This window comes from Vipera ursinii, assembly GCF_947247035.1.
Source record: "Vipera ursinii genome assembly, chromosome: 5".
Classification (NCBI taxonomy): domain Eukaryota; kingdom Metazoa; phylum Chordata; class Lepidosauria; order Squamata; family Viperidae; genus Vipera; species Vipera ursinii.
The window spans coordinates 59,137,353-59,159,098 of record NC_139518.1 but is presented as its reverse complement, the minus strand read 5'-3'; the positions used below and the strand labels follow the sequence as shown (position 1 = coordinate 59,159,098).

The window sequence follows — 21,746 nt, the reverse complement described above, 5'->3', positions numbered from 1 at the left end:
AGGTGTCCATCGCCCCTGCGGTGTAGGCCAGAGTCCAATCCCAGTTCTTGGCAGGAGTTGTGGACTCTACAGCCTCTGTCCCCTTCATGGAAGATTCTTTTGGGTTGCCTTGGGGCTTCCCCAGCTTTTTGGAAGATGATTCGTCTGTTTTGAGTGGGGGGGGCTTTCGAACGACATTCTGCAGCACAGTGGCCCTCTCTCCCGCAATTGAAACATCCCTTTGATTTTTTAGCCGTGGCTGGTGGGTTTTCCCCCTCACGTTTGCTCGAGTGGCAGGCGGCCCCATGGTTTTCCTCTGCGTTGTCTCTTCAATAGGTCTATTTCCACTTCTTCCGCCAGGACATACCAGTCGTCGAGATGGTAGGGGTCTCCTTGAGGCAGGCAAGGGTCATACAGGTCGTAGTTTAGACCGTCTTTGAAGTGGCTAAGGAGGTTGTCTTCTGGCCAGTTCAACTTGCTGGCAATGGTTTGGAATTCTTGGGTATATTCGGCCACTGTTCGCCTGCCCTGCCTCACCGTTTTGATTCTCTCCCGGGCCTTCTGGTCATCCAAGGGGTCCTTGAACTGCCGCCTCAAGGATGACACGAATCGGTTGAAGTTGTTGAGTTCTGGGGCATTGGAGTCATGCAGGTTCACCACCCAGTCTGCAGCTGTCCCATCCAGGGCAGATTGCACAATTCGAATGCAGGTTTTGTCACTGGGGATATCCCGTCCGTATTCTTCCATGTAGCTGAGGACTTGGGTTAGGAAAAATCCCAGTCGTGATGGCTCCCCCTTGAACTTTGCTTCCAGGGGCAGGAATCTTTGACTGGAGCGTTGTCTGCGCCGCGGAGGGTATCGCTCCTCATCTTGATCCCCATCTGTGGGTGGGGTACCACTGAGTCAGCGACTCCTGTTCCATTGGACAGCCCCGGGGTTTCAGGTACTGGATCCCCTCCGTTACCTCTCCAGTTGCAGCCCCAGGCGTTGCATCGGTTGCGGTTTCCAGCTCTCTCTCCCCTTAGTGAGCTCAGGGTTGCTTTCATCAGGTCAATAGCTTTTTCCAGAATCCGCTCTTCCTCACTGGCGTGCAGGGAGCTCTCCATCTCTTGCCTCCATTCCGGTTGGTGGTTGCTCCGTCTCAGGGTCACTTCTCCCGAAGCCTTTTCCCACTCACTTTTTCTTCCGACGCCCATCGACCACTGGGGTTTTCGGTCGTGCTGCTCCACCATTTCCTCCCAGGAGGAATATGATGCTTCAGCTTCTCACTGTTTCTGGGATTTTGGTTGGGAGGAAGACTCCTTCTCCGTGGGGCTTCCCTCCTCTCTTGCTTCGTCGTCAGACATCATGTTTATTGCAAAATCCCCCGGTAAGGTTTCTCGCTTCCAGGTTGACTGCAGATCCTGTCTACTGTCAGGACCCACCCCAAACCACATCTTAGGAAGGCAAAACTCTTGGAGCCAATTCTAGTCCAAAAAGAAATCTTTACTATGACATGCTTGGCTGTGGGAATACAAGACAGGATCTAATATTGTTCTACAAATTGAAACCTTATAAAGAGTTCCCTGTTCAACCCCCCCTTCCCTAACCCCATTTGGTCAGCCCCCCCCCATCATTTACCTCGTGTCATCCCTTTTGTGGGAAAAGGAACTTTGGATTTTTATGGTTATTGCTCTTTCCCTTACAAATTCAAAAGGAGACACAAGCCAGATGCCTTTTACCCTAACCCTCCCTTTTGTTCTCCCAGTTCAAAAGGCTTCTCTGAATCTTTGAAATGCCTAAGGCAGGCTGAATCCACATTCGTTCCTTCTTCCTCGGGAGATGGCAGAATCCACGGAATAATGTTTTAAACATACATTTATGAATATGATATAAATGGATTCTGGCAGTAGTATTTCTTGTTGAAAAGGTGACCTAAAAACCTACCACTATGTGGTGCTGTGAACCAATGCCATAAATAATTACCTTCGTTTGGAAACATAGGCATGGAAGCAACTGAACGCCACAACCCTGAAACAAAAAAGGTTTATTTATATATCCAGTGACTGTGTCATCCTCCAGCATTTGTGGAAACAACAGCCCCAAACTAGTACGTACAGAGGAACACGCTATATTTACTCGCTGGTCTTGCCGAGAAAAGACGCACAACTCCTCATTCTTCCAGGTGAGCGTTTCTCAAATTCAGCAATAAAATGTGTGGACTTCAACTCCAAGATTTCCTGAGCCAGCATATTGAAATTCACATATCTTAAAAACGGCCGAGCAACTGATAGGTGATGGGGAAAAGACCCACCGCTATCAAACTTTTCGTAAATTGCAACCTTCGCGTTCTGGCTTGAAACTTCCGACTTGCCGTCGACGTTTTCAGAAAGCTTCCGTGGATCGGATCCATAGCTTTAAGCCTTCACAACTTTACAAGTTACAGAGCCATCTTCTTTTTTTGTTAATTTAGAGCTCTCCTACCGTTTACATCTATCACTACAGCGAGATTTACAACCGAAAATTTCCGAGGGCTGTTCGCCACTTCGTTACCAATTGAAGACAGCTAAATGACTCAGCCACGTTCTAAACTCTAGTCCAGGGGTAGGCAACCTCGGCTTTTTTATGACTCATGGACTTCAACTCCCAGAATTCCTGAGCCAGCTATGCTGGCTCAGGAATTCTGGGAGTTGAAGTCCACGAGTCATAAAAGAGCCGAGGTGGCCGACCCCTGCTCTAGTCTATTGTGACAAGAGAGACTTTCCTTTTTGGCATTGAGGGTTCTCTTTTCATTCTTTTATCTCTATGTCCAACTTCGCTCTTCCCGCCTTCTCTTCCCGGCGTTCAATGCGCGAGAAGGAACAGCTGGCCCGCGAGAGCGTGTTAGGCCGAAGGCCGGGCCGGAACCCGGAGAGTTGCCTCATCTCGGCCCTCGCTGAGATACTATGCAGGGTCAGCCGGCTCCAGAGCCGGTGATTGCACCCGGAATGTCCGGCCGGAGCCATTCCGAGGAAAAATCTTCCGGGGGGGAATCGGACGAAACGACGCAGCGCTTGCTCCGCCAACAGTACCGAGAACTCATTTCTACCGTTCAACGTAGGTTCCTCCCCACCGAGCAGGAGAGAAGTGGCGCAAACTAATCCGGGATCAGGCCTCCGTCGAGGCCTTGGATCGGTCGCTGCCGCTTAACTCTTGTTTACGTGGCGGGGATGATTTGGGGTGGGGGAGATAAAAGAGGGAAACTCCTTCAGGCTGTCTTAGGATCGAGGGGGCTCCTTGTTGCCCTCTGAGCTTGGTGGTTTTCTTGCAGACGTCTCTTTGCCCAAACTAGATAACATCATCAGTGTTAAACTAAATGTGCCTTAAGATCATGCCAGACAGCGGTGCAGTATATAAATAGGTGCTCTTCTCCCGTTTTGGGATCCTTTTTCCCGTCTGCGGAGACATGGATGGATGGAGTGCATTCCAGTCGTGCATCTTTTCCATTCCCACTTTGCTGTGATCTGGAGGTGGAGTTTGAAAGCTCCCACCTTTCTGAGATTCCCCCCCCCCCAAAAAAAACCCTTCATTCTTCTAACGTCTAAATGCCTCACTGGGGGGGAGGATGTCACAATCTTTAAATATATATATATATATATAATATTTATATTTATATATTATATTTATATATAAATAAAAGGTAAAGGTTCCCCCGCACATGCGTGCTAGTCATTTCCAACTCTAGGGGCCGGTGCTCATCAACGTTTCAAAGCCGAAGAGCCAGCGCTTGTCCGAGGACGTCTCCGTGGTCATGTGGCTGGCATGACTAGATGCCAAAGGCGCACGGAACGCTGTTCCCTTCCCACCATAGTGGTCCCTATTTTTCTACTTGCATTTTTATGTGCTTTCGAACTGCTAGGTTGGCAGAAGCTGGGACGAGTAACAGGCGCTCACTCTGTTGGGCGGCACTTGGGATTTGACCTGCCAAACTGCTGACCTTCTCATCGACAAGTTCAGCATCCTAACCCACTGAGCCACCGTGTCTATCTATATCTATATCTATAATATATATATCTATATATATATATATATATAATGTATCTATCTATCTATCTATCATCTATCTATCTATCTATCTATCTATCTATCTATCTATCTATCTATCTATCTATCTATCTATCTATATGACAAATGCTTGTTAACTCTTAGATTACCTTGCTAGGCCCCAAACATGGGACAAATCTTTATCTCCTGTGTCAGGCTATCTTGAAGGCCATCGACAGGTATTAGTCACACCGGTGACAGCTCATATTTGTGTAATTTTTTTTTTAAATTGCTAACAAAGAATTAAGGGAGACTAATATGCATTTCAAACTTATTAGTTTTCATCAGTCAGCCATACCCTTCTGAGATTCGGGATTATCAGATGGTCGGCAGTTTGGCGGGTCGAATCCCGAGTGCCGCGTAACAGAGTGAGCGCCTGTTACTCGTCCCAGCTTCTGCCAACCTAGCAGTTCGAAAGCACGTAAAAATGCAAGTAGAAAAATAGGGACCACTACGGTGGGAAGGTAACAGTGTTCCGTGCGCCTTTGGCGTCTAGTCATGCTGGCCACATGACCACGGAGACGTCCTCGGACAAGCGCTGGCTCTTCGGCTTTGAAACGGAGATGAGCACCGGCCCCTAGAGTCGGCAACGACTAGCACGCATGTGCGGGGGAACCTTTACCTTTACCTTTATACATATACACACACACATATAAAAAACAAAAAACATGTTTTTTTAAATCTAAATCTTAATTGGAATCTTTGGGCATGTTGTGCTTCAAGAAGTGGAATTCTGCCCTGCAAATTAGCGTGTATTCTAGTTTTAACAGGGCGGGCTTTTTGGTTTAGGTATCTCAATGATTAAATATGTTTTTTCCCTGTTTTCCTAGAGAACCATGAGCTGATGCTGAGCACCAGTAATGATAAATTGACAGAAGCTCTAGAAGATGCTAATAAACTATTTATTGGAGGTAAGAATTGCTCCAAATACTTGCCATTTCTTCAGTGCTTGATTTCTTTCTAGAAATCGCTTCAATCAAAAAAAGAATACGTGTCACATCATCACTTTTATTTAATCAACTTATTCTAGTGAGAAAAATATAAACCATTTTGTTTACTAAGAGTAGCCTTTTGTATTTTTCAGAAAGCGTGAAGAGTAACTTTCTATCAGCCTGAAGGAATTAGTAGAGGCAAGCAGAGAGGAAAATTACTTTATTTCCTTTTGTAATTAAAGTAATTGAAAATCCAATCTCTTCTCTCTTGTCTTAATGATACACTACTTTCTTTTTGATTGATAGGCATCCGTGTCATTTTTATTAATACTTCATGTTCAGTGGGCAGTATATGTTACATCAAGTGATATAACATGAATATAAAGTGATAAAGTATGAAACTCAGCAGTAAGAACAGTTCTTGTTTTAAGTATTTAGAAAAACCCAGAGCATGCTTTTACAAGACAATAATGTAATAATAAACATAAGTAATCACACATAGGATAAGCAAGCAATATGCTAAGTGATATAAATGAAAAAATGTTACCAGGTAATATCAATAAAGAAATAATCTTTGTTGCCTTTTCAGTTACAAATGGCTATATAGTTCTGACTGATAGTGGGCTTTGTTTTGGTCCCTTTTGTAATGACACTAGTGTACTTTGGAGACAACCTTTGATTGGTAAACCTCAAAGCTTAAGCTTCAAGGCAGGATTTTTATTACTTTCCAAAATATGTGAGGGTAAGGGAATTTAATCTTATTTCTTTTAAAATCCAGTACTGAGAATAGCTAGCCTTATTAATGTTTGGAAATAAAGTGTCAGAGACACAAATCTGTAATTTTTCAGAGGCTATTGAGGCTCTGTTCTATCTCTAACATTTATTTCATTTGGAGAAAAATGGCAGTTTCTAGTACACCTGCATGCTGTTGTTTTTAGCCAGTAGAAAACACTTGTGTTGCTGATAAAATATTATAAACTTAATTGTGAAATGTAATTGTCATTCTTGACACTGCTCTCCATCGATTCACTTTGTTATCTTGAAAGGTTTTAAAATTAAATTTCTGAAGTTTAGGACATTTTCAAAAAATATAGAGCTTGGTATTTGTGAATCTAAGGCCTTATTCTAATCTTATCAAAGATTTTTTAAACAAAACTTGGTAGAGAGTCATTGCCACATTATCATTCCCATTGTCATTAAATCATGATTTAAATCACTAGTAAAAAGGCTTGATTTAAATCAAATTGATTTAAATCATAATTTTTAAAGAGCAACTGTCATCTCTGTCCTGCAGCGGCTTCTCTGACCTGCTGTTGACTCACCAACAGTCCCATTCATTTTAATGGGATGGCTGGTGATGTGGCAGTGACACAACAAGGTGAGGGATGTGACGGGCAGCAGGTGAGTGGATGCCCGCAAACAGGCGCTGCCATGATGGATCTGAAATGACAGGCGCTTTTTAAATGTAAGGACTCATTCTTGCTGGTAGTTAGAATCTTTAATATTATTATTTGCAAACAAAATGAAGGTTTACTATTTAGAATAATAAGCTGGTTAGTAAAACAGAGATACCAGAACCGATTTTAGGTTAATAGGTTAATCACACATACCGTGTTTCCCCAAAAATTAGACCTACCCCAAAAATAAAAGACTGATTTTTTGGGGGGGTGGGCCAAATATAGGCCCTATCCCAAAAAAGTCCTAATTAGGACCCTGCCCACTCCATCCCACCTCGTTGCAGCAATGGGTCAGGAGAGCGCATGTTGCGCCGCTGCCGCCACGAAGCAAAGCAGGTGGAGGGGTGGAGCTGCCCCATGTGCCCTGCACCTGCTTACTTCAGCCCCTCCCCCCCCCCCAGCCAGACCATTCCTTGATCGGCGACCTTCCCTTTCATTCCCCCTCCGAGTCAGACTACCATGCTACGGAGGATGGGCGAGATAGACCCGGTCCCCCTCTGCCATTTTGGAGCTAGGGGGAGTGATGGTGAAAGGCTCTGCTGCTGCTGTTTGCTGCTGGAGGGGCTTTCTTCATGCTTCTCCCCATAGCTCACTTGCCCAGTGGCAGCTGCTGCCTCCTCCACTAACTCTCCTGTGGCTTGCGCTGTGACAGGGCAGCGCAAGCCTCCCCTGCTACCTCCCTCTGCCAGCCCTCCATCACTGCTACTGGAGAGAATGGGGAGGGGAGCGGCTCTGCGCAGCGATGCAGAGCAGAGAAGAGCACTTGCTTGCCGCCCTGCATTGCCTGCATATCCCTTCTTCGTTCTGGAAATGGCAGCCCTGTTTCCTGCAGCTTCTCCTCCTGGCGCTGCTGTAGAGTTTGGTGCACCACCACCCAGCTCCTCTCTCTTCCTGGAAGTATTTCTTCACTAACCTGCTTTTCAGCTCTGGCGCGTTTCTCTTCTGCTGCGGGGAAATGGAGTTTCTGGGACTAAAAAAACTTCAATCAGACTTTCCAACTTCTCGCAAAAAAAAAAAAAGATCTCATGAGAAGTTAGAAGGGTCTGACTGAACTTTTTTCTTCAAACAATCATACAGTTTGTAGTGTACATAGATTTGCAAAACAACGGGATAAAAGAATATTCCTGAACTTTGTTTTATGATTCATCTCATGGTTACTGTGAAATTGTGTAAGGCATCAATGCAGTGCATGTTATCTCAGGTTGCAAAGCTGAGTTGGAAACGACTAGCACGCATGTGCGGGGGAACCTTTACCTTTACCTTATATTAAGATAGATTTTTACTCCAAAAGCATTTTATTAAAATAAATTTGATAAAAATAAATCCATTTAATATTTTTTTTAAAAAATCGATTATTATCCACCCTGTATACACAACATATTTCTCTTCACAAAAATGCACTTTTTCTTCTAGCCCATTACATTGAATTTTTAATCTTATTTAGTTAACTTAAATTACAGGCATCCATCAGAAGTTGAATATTAATGAAAATTATATTATTGTGTTCAATTCCCTTTGAATCTAACAAAATATTTTTCTTCTTTCAAAACAGTGTCCCGGGCAAGGGAGGCCGCTTTGGATGCCCATTTCCTAGTTTTGGCATCAAATCTAGGAAAAGAAAAAGCAAGTCAGTTACACTCAGATATGACAGTATTTGATCCATCTGCATTTGCTGAAGATTTAGTAAGTTTGCAATGATGAGCTGTATCGTAATATAAGGTTTTTCTGTTTTATTAAATGGAACTTTATATGTATGTATGTATGTATGTTTAAATCTTTCACTCATATAAGCTGAAATATAAGTTTTAGAGTCTGAAGCCAAAACAAGTATGCAGTGCACTTGAGGTCCTTGAGTTCATGAGAACCAGACTATTAGCTTGCTGTTGCATTAATCATATATTTTAATAGGAGTTAGAACCCCTTTGCTTATTTTAAATATAGGCTGTAACTCTTGGGCTATCACGCTCTATAACCTCTTCCCTGGTTTTTTCACTAACTTCAAATTAGTAAATTCTTGCATTATTGAAAATTAAACTATTTTGTATCAAAAATGTAGTAATCTAGATATGTTTTTTTGATCCTGCAGAATTATTTTGCTGTACTGAGTAGTTAGAATTGTAACTACTGTTAATAATTCATTTTTGTTCCATCAGCAGTCATGAGGCAAAGAAAATTAAAAATTACTGCTCAGGATTCTTTAGAGTTAGACTTTCATTTTTTTAGCTGGCATCACAGACTTGGGTTTGAAAAAAACGTATTTGTCTGCTCGTCTTGTCTGGAATCACATATTATAGTAGCTAAGACAATTCAAATAGTTCTTTGTATCACTGCAAAGAGAGAATTGGCTGCCTCCTCAGTTTAAGTTATGTAAATAGTTCTGCATTTTTGGAGAGGATGGTGAGAGAGGAATGGTTTGTGCAAAGGGATAACATATGCCATATATTTTAAACTGAATTTCCTGTTTAAAAAAAACAAGATAATTCCCTAAACAGGATGTTGTGCACCTTAATCTATTTCTTACTGAATTCTAAATTAATATTGTCATGCGTTTTGTATAAAAATGCAAATTGATATCATAATATATTTCTTCTACAGTTATCACTTATGGGTCTAAATCGTTTGGAAACAGAAGAAAGTGATAGTGAAGAAGAACAGGTTGCTAGTGGATTCTTACCTCATAATGCTTGGCATAAACTTGGTGAAGAAGCAAAAAAATACTTTAGGAGGGCACCAGTTTTCCATTTCATGTGAGTTTATTTGTGGTACCCTTCCATTCAGTCTAGTGTGATATATTTCACAGGAATTATGCTATAGATTTATTGTAGCTTGGGACTTGAATAGCACAATTAAAGCAGCTTGCACAATGTACTTTGAGATGTGTTTCTCTACTGCTGTCTTTGAGCTTTGATAGCAGCACTTGCACTTTGGGAAGCCTCATATATGTTTTCTGAGGACGTTGAAGTGAGCAAAATAAACTAAAGACCTTTTATTAAGTTATCATCCCTATATGAGGACCCAGATTGTTGGGGGCAATAAGCTGACTTTGTAATAATGCCGCTTGTGGGGGCGAAAGCCCTAATAAGCAGGCATATGCATAGAATGAAGGCTATTGCTAAGCACATTGATTGTAAGCTGCCCTGAGTCTTCGGAGAAGGGCAGGATATAAATGAAATTAAAAATAAATAAATAAATAAAAAGTATTCCATGTGACATACATCAAATGGGTTTGGGGCAAGAAGGTTTCTGAATAGAAAATGCTATTGACCCTAATTTATTCTGTAATTGGAACAAGTTATTCTTTCCAACAGTGCTTTAGAGGTCTTCTATAAATGTTTCCTTTTATTGCTCTTAGATAATAGCGTTTTAAAATTTGAAATAAGAGCAAGAAATGTGTATAATTGAGAACAACCAGACTAGGATTTTGCATTCATATGCATTAGTCTGACATGACTCTAAAATTAAAACATTATTAGGTCTGAAGGCATGAAGCTGAAAGAAATTCTAATCTCTCAGCAGTTCAAACACCAGGGTGTTTTTTTTTGAGGCTTATGTCGCTATATCCTTCTAGTTTGTTAGCCGTGTTTGCAAAATAGAACTACAGTGTTACATTTTCAGATTATTTGGAATGTTACATAAGAAATTTACAATGTTTTCATTGGCTTAGGTTGGGCACATTTACTCCTGATCCTCCTGTTGAAAGGCCACGCATTGAAAGGCAACGAAAGAAGGCAACTTCAGATGGAAACAGAGTAATGCCTGCACAAGTGAGTTACCTGTGATAAAGCCTAATATTACTTTGGGATGAGAAACTTTCAACTGAAGGGGGCTTCCAGTTTGCCACCATGGACGGCTGGGAGACTTGCTCTCTTTCTCCCGTTCAGTTTTGGATCACTGGGGCCCCCTGAAAAGGGCTGAAAGTTGACCCGAAGAGGCAATCAGCAAGGAGGGGGTCTTGCTGGATCACGGGAGAGCAGCAACTCTCTGGTTGGAGCTGGCGATCCCTCAAAATCAGTGGACGAAAGGACAGGCCATAGAAATATGGCTCGTCCCTAGGCTGCAAACAGCCGAAGTCACACTCACCATCTGGCAACTTCAAAGCAGTGTGAAAAGGACTGGGTGAGATCTTAAATCCTAATTGCTCTTTTGTACCTATTCAAAAAAGCAATTAGGATTTAAGATCTCACCCAGTCCTTTCCACACTGCTTTGAAGTTGCCAGATGGTGAGTGTGACTTTGGCTGTTTGCAGCCTAGAGAGAAGCCATATTTTTGTACCTATTCAAAAAGGGACGCAGTGGCTCAGGACGCTGAGCTTGTCAATCAGAAGGTTGGCAGTTTGGCGGGTCCCAGCTTCTGCCACCTAGCAGTTCGAAAGCACGTAAAAATGCAAGTAGAAAAATAGGGACCACTACGGTGGGAAGGTAACAGCGTTCCGTGCGCCTTTGGCGTCTAGTCATGCCAGCCACATGACTACGGAGACGTCCTCGGTCAAGCGCTGGCTCTTTGGCTTTGAAACAGAGATGAGCACCGGCCCCTAGAGTCAGAAACAACTAGCATGGATGTGCGGGGGAACCTTTACCTTTACCTATTCAAACTGCTAAGTACTTTCCCCCCTGTGGAGAGGGAATGGGGATTTTAGCCCTTCCTCTAAAAACAGCAGCGACTGAATATACAGGGGATCTTTTTTGAAAACGTTGAAAAAATGATTGGATCCCAATTGGAACTTTATTTCCTAAAGCTTGTGGTTTAAAAGATTTTTATTATTTACTTTTTACTTCCTATTTTTAGTTGAAAGTCTGAGTTTTTCCTCTTAAAATAGAAGAAAAACTCCGAAAGGATTGAAATAACTGATATTTAAAGGAATTCCTTAAACTGTGGAGTGACATCTTGTGGCTAAACCTGAAATTGCAATTTATTATTCTTAAAGAAAAGAGACTTGGATGATAGTTCAAATAATAAGATAAGTTTTATGTGACCAGCTGTGAGAGTTTTAGTTCTGTTTTTTATTTACTGGGAGGAAAAAACTGTAAAAGTTTTCAATTCAACTCATCACTATTGAAGACCAGATCTTTTTTATGGAAGAAATGCAAAAACGAATTTCTGCTATATTGAAAATAACTTACCAAACTCTTCTTACAGCTGATGATGAAATAAGAGCTTTTGGGAAAAAATCAAAGCGTCTTAGATATGAAAACTCAAACTTTGACTATAACTAAAACCTATCTATACAGAATACAACAGAAAAAAATGAACAATTAAATATTATCACAGAAGACCTAACTGCCCAACAAGTACAGACAATAGAAAATTCAGGAAAAAATCTGATAACTTGGATGGAGGAAAAAACCTGCTATATAAATCAGAAGGAATTTGTAGATCAAGAAGAGAAACAGATAGAAGGAAAGATAAACAGTTCAGGACAACTATGTCAAGAGGAGAAAATAAAGAGACGATTTGGTAGTCCTGCCAGATCTCTCAGCCTTTCAAAAATGGCGACTGGATGGTCATCTCAGTATGACATAATATATACAATAATACAAGAATTCTTTGAGGACCCTGAAGCAAGGACAAGGAAGATGATTTGGCAAAGGAAAAAAGCCAGAATAAGACTGAAGAAGAATGGAGTGTGGACATATTTAGGAGGTTTAAAATAGAACATACTTAAGTAGACAAGACCCTTATTTTGAATATGAGATATTGTTATGATGTGAAGATAAAGAAAAATGTTGGCTAATTAAAACCTAGATGCATAAATATCAACAGTTAAATTGAAATATTGAGTTGTGTATAAAGATAAGATAAAGGTGATTAATTTTGGCTATCAAATCTATAATATTTGGAAATTATAATGAAAACAAGAATATCATATTGTATTATTAATCTGTTGATATAGAAGTGAGATAAAATATGTATCTGGAATACTAGATGGGGGAATTGCAACAAAGGGAATTGGGGTCATTTAAAAAATTGGAAATGATAAATATTACATGTTTAATTTAAATATCAATAAAAAATTAAAGCTGGGAAAATTTATAAGGTTATTGATGGTCCAAAAGATGAAATGTCAAAATAAATAAGACATATAAAATTATTAAGTAGCTGATAGAATAAAAAATATACTAATTTAAACAAGAGACAGTATGTATTAAGGGGAAAAAGAGAGGAAATATTTAATTTAATTTAATTTAATTTAATATTTCTATACCGCCCTTCTCCCGAAGGACTCAGGGCGGTGAACAGGGCAAGAATAAAAATACAGGATTACAAAAGTTAAAAAATAAATACATGCCCATATACTAAAAATACATCTTAAAACCCCAATAAAATGACAATAACAAGCCCCCCCGTCCCCTCATAAGGCCAGGCCAGCTTGTTCAAAAAAGTATGTTTTTAGCTCGTGGCGAAAGGAGCGAAGATTGGGCGCCGTCCGGAGCTCCACCGGTAGCTGATTCCATAGCTCCGGGGTGCCCACAGAGAAGGATCTCCCCCCGGGGGCCACCAATCGACATTCTCTGACCGGTGGCACCCTGAGGAGACCCTCTCTGTGGGAACGCACAGGGCGGAGGGAAGTTGATGCCGGCAGCAGGTGTTCCCTAAGGTACTCCGGACCCCTGCCATGTAGGGCTTTGAACACCATTACTAGTACCTTGAATCTCACCCAGAAGACAACTGGTAACCAATGCAGCTCACGGAGCAGAGGTGTGACATGGGAGTATCGGGAGACTCCCAACACAACTCTCGCGGCTGCATTCTGTACCATTGGCTGTAATAGTTGGAGATGTGTATTAATAATATTTGTATATAATGGAATTATTGTAACTCAAGACACCACACCACGTTGCTTTTCAAAGATAATTGTAATATTGGAAAATTAATAAAACATTTTTTTTAAAAAAAACTTTCAACTTAAATTCATAGCACAGTAACAGAAGAGGAAACGTAAATAGATTTTTTTTGTCATAAAGCACTATGGTGAAAAATGATTTTTATGCAGATGTTTGGTTCTGGCTTAATAATCTAATATAAATACATGGAAAAATATTTATTGAATCAGCTGATTCTTGTAATTTGTAAATGGTGCATAAAGCTTTAAATTCAATTTTAAAAGCTTGTTTTATATATCAGTAGAATTATTTCAGGTCAGTTCTATTTTTGCACATTCTCCTATCTTTTTAAAAATACAATTCATTTATCCCAGAAATCAAGTTTATGTTGATAAAAGTATTGCTGATTATGAGGCACCACAATAAAATACACTTTAAGGAACCACAATATTTTTTAAAAAAAATTCAGAATATTATAAGGGAACAGGAAAAGTGCTATAATATTATCATAAAATATAGCTATATTAATAATAGCTTGTTAAATTAATTCCTTTTTTAGTTAAAGAAAATGGAAGAATCTCATCAAGAAGCTACTGAAAAAGAAGTAGAAAGGATTTTGGGATTCTTACAAGCCTATTACTCAGAAGAGCGTAAGTTAATGGATTTCAGCATTCTCACAGTTGCGTCTCTTTATTGTTATGGGGGCTAGGACAGAAAAAGTATGATATTGAGAATGCTATGTAAGGACAAAAATATTTGAGCAGAAAAGATCAGTTGAAATTATAAAGAGGTTGTGTGCTTCAAATATTTAGCTGTATTTTTTCTGTAATTAGCTTTAATTTTCAAGGTGATATTTTTACTGCAAATGCTCATTTATATTAATTTGACTCCATATGCACATTTCTCAATCTGATATTATGATAATACCTTTCTCTAGGAAGTATCATTCAGACAGCATATAACATTTGTTAAGAAAATTCAGTTTACATTTCTCATTCTGCTGCAAACCATAATTAAATGTCTTTAAATAACAAACATTGAATACTGAAATATTAAATGTGGGCTTAGGATTTTTTTCCATTCATAGATAAATGATAGCTAAATGATATTGAACATAGAAAGTAAACTAGAAATAGACTGAATAGCTAAATGAACTTATCAATATCAAAAGCATGTTGTTTTTACATTATAGCTGATACACCAATATCTTTCCTTGAGTTTGTGACAGACCCAACTTCTTTTGCACGAACTGTGGAAAACATGTTTCATGTCTCATTCTTAATAAGGGTAAGGAGAAACAATTTGCTCCCTTAATTATAAGCAAAATGTATTGTGCCACAAATATAAGCACAGGATCTCAACCATCCATGTTGAAGGGCTACTATTGACTAATCCTTATTTCATCAGTTACGTAATACAAAGCTTGGTGTATGTTTATAATTTACTAACCCCTTCCCCCTTTTATATACTATTTTTGTCCTTTTGACAGTTGTAATAAATTGATTTTGAAACAAGCTTGATAATTATAAAGAATTTAATATATTTAGGCACTTGAAATATGGATCATGCTGTTTTCGTTAAAAAAATGATTGTTTTTTTTCATAATGGAAATAAGTTGGTTTTAAGTCTTATATCTATCTGTTTAAAAGATTAAAACTGGAAAATGAATTCCTGAATGACTGATTTTTGTACTAAATCATAGCAATCATGGTTTGTTTCATATACCATAACTGGCTGTAATCATACAATCCACTTAATCAAAACCAAACAAATAATTGGTGGCTAAATTTGTTTACCATTCTTATCACTGTTGAATTAAGCTCGGTAAAAGGGTTTGCTATCTTAGAAGTAAATTGAACTTTTTTTTTCTAGGATGGACTTGCAAGAATAAAACTGGATCAAGATAAGCTTCCTATAATAGGTAATGTTGGAATATTTCTAATACTAGGAATTGTTTTAAATAAATGTCTTTATGTCTCTTAATTTGATATATAATTGAATTTATATTGTTTTAGTGAAATGGCATTTTTGTTTTTTAAATATAACACTGTGTCCCCAAAATACAATATTTTATTAGAACCTTTACGTCCAGAAGGAGTAGAAAATTATGAGGATACTCACGCACGAAAGCAAGCAGTCATATCAATGAGCTATCAAGAGTGGAAGGTATAATTAAATATTTTATTTCCTGAAGTTATTTTAACAATCCCTGAATTGCATTTCTGTGCCTAAAATGCTATAACTAGGATTAGCGCATCTATATTATTTAGATCTTAAAAATATGGAAAGGCAAGTTCCTGATTCTGTAATTTGGAAGGGAAAAATATATATTCTTCCTTCACAGTTGGTTAAAGTAGCAATGTAATTCATTCATGAATTTTGTACAGTCTCCCATCTGAAAAAAAATTGCAGCACTTTACCAGAATTTACATTGTAAAAGTATGATAAAAATAAATGGTACTCAGAAGTTCTGTTAACGCGTAATATACATAACTGCCCCCGACCTTCGTTCATTTCGCTGGGACCTAAAAACCTGGCTCTTTGAGCTATCTGGTCTGGACTGAGGGGTTTAATGTTTTTAAATTGTGATTTAATTTTTGTGGCTAGATTTAATTTAATTTATTTTAATTTTATATTGGATTGTTTTTAAATTTTGCCTTGTAAACCGCCCTGAGTCCTTTGGGAATAGGGTGGTATATAAACCGAATAAAATAAATAAATAAATAACTTTGCATTTAACAGCTTAATATTTTAACTAATAGTGGTTGAAAAGGTAGATGTGTTTATTAATGCATGTTTTTATCTATAATACTATGAATTAAAGACATTAAATTTTTATTTTCACATAGAATATTGTGGAGATATTTGAAATTTCACACGCAATGATTCCACCTGCTTCACAGTCACAGACATGAGATGAAGCTCATCTGAATATAAGGTACTATTTTTTGTTTAATTTCTCTGATATCATTTTTGTTGTTGATATTCAAGCATAATAAATGCTAGTTTGGGCTGACTTGAATTCTATCTATTTTTTTTGCAGATTTCAGTCTCATTCTTTTACACAGGTATCCATAATTCTGTAGGAACCAGCCTGATCTTGGAAGGAGAATGGAAACGAGCAAAACTTGCCTGTTTAAGTATTGCATATTTGCTTGAATAAGGGGAGTGCTTCCAGGTTTTCTAAATAACAATGTTGTATTATACAACATACTGTACATTGTTTATTTGCTGTAACAGCAGATTAGTCTCACGTTGTAGCTTACATGTTCTGAATGTGCTTTGTCTTGTTATAATTCATTTGGTCAACATTATGTTGTTTCACTTTGTATTTCACCTTTCCACAAAGCAAAAAGAAGTTAGCTAACAATAAAAACAAAGTATGATTCTCAGTAAAATAAGACATTTGATCAGTCTTCAGAGGTGGAAAGAGAGGTGGCTTGCCACCGCTCCCAAGGGTGTTTGCTCTGTATTTTTGGAGTGACACAGAACGTGCCTTCTTTTATGTGCCTGACAAAGACCACTTTAAAGGTCCTTTAATGTCCAAGCAGATTCATACTGAGAGACACAAACAGTTGTGCCTGAAACCATTTAGATGTTAAAGGAGTAGAATAGCACTATCCCAGTTCCTTTTGTGTTGCAGCAGTATGTGTTAATTATATTTTAGTTTAGGAGAATATGCACTTTTATAAAGCTTATTTATAGTTCCATAGCTAGATTAGCTTTTGAACCTCATTACTTGTGAATGATGTTACAGAGAAGAAAAAATGGGGAGTGGAAATGCAAGACCGAGAAGAAAAGTACATCAGGCTCTCTACATCATAGAATGTACTTAACTCATTGAAATACTTTGCTTTCCTCCATCACACTATTTTGGTGTAATTCTGCATTTAACATAAGCATTCAAATGTTTATGGTAGAATGCCTTTGAGAAATGGCTTATAAAAACAAAATAGCTTCTATCGTGGAAGTCATTCCATGTTATAGACTATTGAAACTTGGGCAGAAGCATCCATTTATAATTAAAACACTTTGAAACACTTTTGCAATGGTTATGTTTCAGGATTAATAATTTCAAATGTTTCTGTAGTCATTTTTGAGTTATGCAAACCTGTTAATCTTTAAATAATAATATAAATATTAAATATAGATAACATGGAAGCTTTGGCTTCAAAAAGACTATTTTTTGGACTAAAAATGCAATCTAGTAGATCCTGGGAAGCTGCCCTGCACCTTATAAATTACTCTTTGTAAGTATTTTCTTGGAAAGTTGCATGAGATAACAAAGTTTAGTGCTATTATAGCTGATACAAAAAATATGTGGAACTGTAAACTTAGTTGTTAACTTATAAAGTTCTATGGTGTTCTTCTACTCCTAGCATATATTATTCTGTCACTAGATTTCTAACAGTAATATGCATATGGGCATCATACAAATCATACATAAAATAAATGCATCAAAGAGATTTGGTTTTGAATCCAAATGAGTTTAGACAATTGTAGCCCGATTGTATTAATAAGTGCAAAGAATGTAATCTTGTCAAACTAAACTACTCAGCTATATAAGGCAATAATGTAGGATTAATGGGAAAAAATAGGAATGATCCCTCCTACATGCATGTATACCTACTACAATTATTGTCAACGCTGCTGACATCGGATGTTCTTGCTTTGACAAATGTCCTCTCAGCTTCAATACATGACATCAATAACTGAATCCTACTGCTCTGATTGGCTCATTGCCAAAACAAGATGACACCTAATTGGCTCTCTAAACACTCAACCTCTTTGGCTACAATCAGATGAAGGAAAGCTACCTGATATCAACCTAAGTGTTGTGCTTCCTTTTTCGGGTTATTTGGCTACAACTTTTCATAGAATACAGTACAGATAACAAACAAACTTTGTTGCATTACATCCTTGATTAAATTATCTTTCCATTGATAAATAATTTTATGGTACTACTCCCCCAAAGTGTTATTAGCCATCAAACCTCAAAAATACATTTCCCAAAAGGTTTCCACAATTTTGGCCACTAATGTACATGCAAGGTATTCTGGTTTCTTCATTACTTTTATATGAACAGATATGCTCTGAAAGGATGAAAAACAAGTTTAGTGGAAACCATCAGACAGTGCCATTTGTTGTGGTTTATTGCTGCTGTACTGAAATTGATAATATTGTTAAATTTAAAACAGCAGCAGCAGCACATGTCCCATCAAAGATAATTCATTGTCCTGAAAAGATCTTAAGAAATATATTTAGTGCTGGGTGATTTCCCACCACCACCAAAAAAATAAAATAAAAAATCACTTGTACAACAAGGCAAGTGAATCCTCGACTGTGAGCTGAAGCAGGATGAAGGTTGAGGAATGAAGCACATTTACTTTCCTGGATCTGTTGAAAATACATAGAAAGTATGGGAAAGCACTTCCTCTGAAGACAGAGAATTAGGCAGTTGGAAGGCAATGACTGTTTATTTCCTAATGCTGAGGGAACCTCCGCACTGGATCTATTTTATAAGGGTGCAAAAAAGAACCTCCAAATGGCCATTGTTTGTTCTCTCCTATGTAACAATCAGCAGTGACTATTTGAGCACATACCAAGCAATTGTCTCTTGGTTAGCAAATGTAGCCCAAAAGAAAGATGGAAAAAGGGTACATTAATTGTCCATCTGTTAGCCAAATTTCTCCTCCAAGGCTTCATTAAAAAAGCCACCCAATGCCCAATAAGACGATCAGCCTTATCAATAAAGAGTGAGTTTAGAGATGTGTGCTACCAATCCAAGGGCAGATAAGTTAATATTACAAAAGCACAAACATTATCGCAATATGCACTGGCTTTATTAATTTAAAATTAGGCTAACAGGGCCTAGGGTGCCTTCCTGAAGCAACTGGCAAGCGTTTTCAAATGTTCACAAAAAAATTGCACCCCTTCAGAGCATCTTGGCACCTGAAGGAGAAAAGGCCTCAAGTTCTTCCTGGTCTTTAGCAGTAGAACAGAAACATTACCTTTCATTATATTTACTTAGCTGAAGATAAAGTTGACCTACCACAAGCCTGCAACATTTTACTTTATGCTCTTTTGGATAGAGCAAAGTGTTGTTTCTAAAACACTGCAAAGAAGAGGTAGAAGAACTAGTGGTTCCTGAACTTCTAATATGTATACATATATAAAACTCCTAAATAGATAAAGACACATTTGAACGTCACATTTTTAAAAAATAACCTGCACTTGTTTCTGTGGAATTCTGCCTGTCGGAACGTTTTTGAAGCCAAAGCCCAGTAAGGCAGCCGTGGCTAACGCTTTTATTATAGCTTTATCTTGCGGCGAGATGAGCGACAAACAAATTTAATAAATTAATAAATAAAATCTGCCTGGTTATCTTGAACGAGGATGCGAGCCTTCTGGAGGCTTCTCACATCGAAGCATAGGGATAAAAATCAATCAGCCTTTGATGAGTTTTCCCCCTTTCTAGCTTCAGGTTTGGCCCCGCAAATGGAAGCTCCGTGCTTTCCCTTTGGCAACCGGAAGATGGGCTCGCAAGCGGAGGCTCTCCCCTTCGCTCGATCGAGCCGCCTTCTGCCCTTCGTTAAAATGGCGGCCGCAGACGCCGCTGCTTAGGGCGGCCGAGAGGTCCCTGGCTGGACGGGTTAGGCACGGCCGGGTTAATCGAAAAGCGGAGGCAGCCGGCCGGCCGACTAAGATGGCGATGATGGGAGGAGGATTCTTGAGCATCGTGGAGTACTTGGGGGGAGACGGCGGCTACCGCTGCGGCTATTGCAAGAACGACACCGGCAACTTCTCCCACGGTAGGAGTCGGACACGGGAACAGAGCAGAGCGCAGCGCCGGAGAGGCGAGGAGAGCCGAGCCTTGCCATCATTTGCCTCAATGGCGAGTCTCTCGGTTGCCGTTTGAGGCTGCGATATTCCTTTAAAAGGGTAGGCCGTGCTTAAAGTGAAGGCGAGGAGTCGGAGCGGGACAGCTGCAGGCCATGTTAGGCTTTCAGCCGAGGGCAAAAGGCAGCCGGCGCTCGGTGCTTCCTATAGCCCGTTTCTCCAGGCGCCTCTCGAAGCTATCCTTTTAAAAAAAGTTCACGGAGCGATGTCACCACTCGCAAAAGGTGCCGGGCCCTGCCTGGCCCATTTCTGGTTGGAGCCCTTGGCTGCAATTTAAGTTATCAGAGTGAGAATGAAAAACAGAACGAGGGAAACGAAGCACCTGTTTGCTTCTGGCAAGGACCATGGTGTCCGTTTTCAGGCCGCGAGCTACAAGTTATCTGATGCTTTTCTGGTCTTAATTTTGTGCCCTGTTCCTTGACTACCAAAGGACATTCCTGCCCCTGAATTGGAAGAAACTGCCTTGCCTTAATAAGAATCGCAGGGGTGGGAGCCAATAGAGTTAGTCCTCAACTTGCAACCATAGTTGAGCCCAAACTTTCTGTTGTTGAGTGAGACATTTGTTAAGTGAGTTATGCCCTGTTTTTACGACCTTTCTGGTCATAGTTGTTAAGTGAATCACTGCAGTTGTTAAGTGAATCTGGCTTCCCCATTGATCTTGCTTGTCACAAATGACTCTGGGACACTGCAGCCGTCACAAATATGAGTCAGTTGCCAAGCGTCTGAATTTTGATCATGTGGCCATGGGGATGATTCAATGGTCATATGTTAAAGAAACAGTCATAAGTCACTTTTTTCAGTGGCCACTATAACTTTGAATTGTTACTAAATGAACTGTTGTAAGTGGAGGACTACCTATATGAGTCTAAAAGCAGATGTTATAAAAACCGATAAGCCTTTGTAAGCCCCAGCATATTTTCTCAGGAACATGGGTACAGATATAGAATGGGTTGGGTATGTGTGTGAAATATTTGTTGTTATTAATGTAAAGATGCACAACAGAGAGAGGGGCAAGAAACCAGTGGAAATTAATAGAAATGTTTAGCATTCCCACCATACATGGAACTAAACTAACCAATCACTATATACACTCAGATTGTGTTTATTATACTTTTATGCATCATTGTTTTGTGCAAACTCCAATTATTAAAGAGAATAATAGATTTTAAAGAAAGAAATAGAGTTGTATGAATTTGTTGTATGGGAAACAAGGTAACAGTAGAATAGAGGATAACAGAATAAATAAACCAATGACAGATATTTACAGTAATATTGTTTTAAATTAAATTTAAAGGAGTCAAAGGAGGTCTTGTGGGAAATACTGTTGAAGTAGATGGGGTATTGAGCTGAACTGCATTGTCAGATCCACTGACAGTGTCTTCTGCTACATAAGTACTCTTCAGAAATAAGAGCATTAACCCAGATTTTGTAGCAATGTTCATGCTGGTTGGCAAATTATGGGAGTTAAAACTATCATATCCGGAAAGTGCTCAGATTCAAGAAGGCTTATTTGAGAACTGTATTTTTGTAGCACACCAATCCATGGCTCATTTAATAGACCCAATTGTTTGGGTCATCTAATCATAGAAGTAATC

General features: G+C 39.2%; 2 protein-coding genes across 8 annotated transcripts in view; both read left to right on the top strand.

Moving 5' to 3' along the window:
* The first annotated feature begins 2,812 nt into the window (after positions 1-2,812).
* On the top strand, positions 2,813-17,923 carry NSMCE4A (NSE4 homolog A, SMC5-SMC6 complex component). 2 transcript variants are annotated; one of them, XM_083364959.1, is made up of 11 exons: positions 2,813-3,054; positions 4,872-4,952; positions 7,983-8,113; positions 9,026-9,177; positions 10,095-10,194; positions 13,811-13,901; positions 14,444-14,538; positions 15,124-15,172; positions 15,329-15,417; positions 16,101-16,186; positions 16,297-17,923. In XM_083364959.1, the coding sequence occupies exons 1-10, from the start codon at positions 2,904-2,906 to the stop codon at positions 16,164-16,166; spliced, it is 1,005 nt and encodes a 334-aa protein (XP_083221085.1). In that variant the 5' UTR covers positions 2,813-2,903; the 3' UTR covers positions 16,167-16,186; positions 16,297-17,923. The 2 variants fall into 2 exon arrangements, with proteins under 2 accessions (XP_083221085.1, XP_083221084.1); XM_083364958.1 differs by having other exon boundaries at positions 16,101-16,189; positions 16,295-17,923.
* A 1,922-nt stretch (positions 17,924-19,845) lies between these two features.
* The window catches only part of ATE1 (arginyltransferase 1), a 79,298-nt gene continuing 77,397 nt past the window's right edge, over positions 19,846-21,746 (top strand). For 4 of the 6 annotated variants that reach the window (XM_083364408.1, XM_083364411.1, XM_083364410.1 and 1 more), the window contains exon 1: positions 19,857-20,063. In XM_083364408.1, the coding sequence (XP_083220534.1) occupies positions 19,958-20,063 (106 nt within the window). In that variant the 5' untranslated portion in view covers positions 19,857-19,957. Of the gene's footprint in view, positions 20,064-20,113; positions 20,194-21,746 lie in introns of those variants that run through there. The other 2 variants (XM_083364412.1, XM_083364409.1) reach the window with 2 other exon arrangements.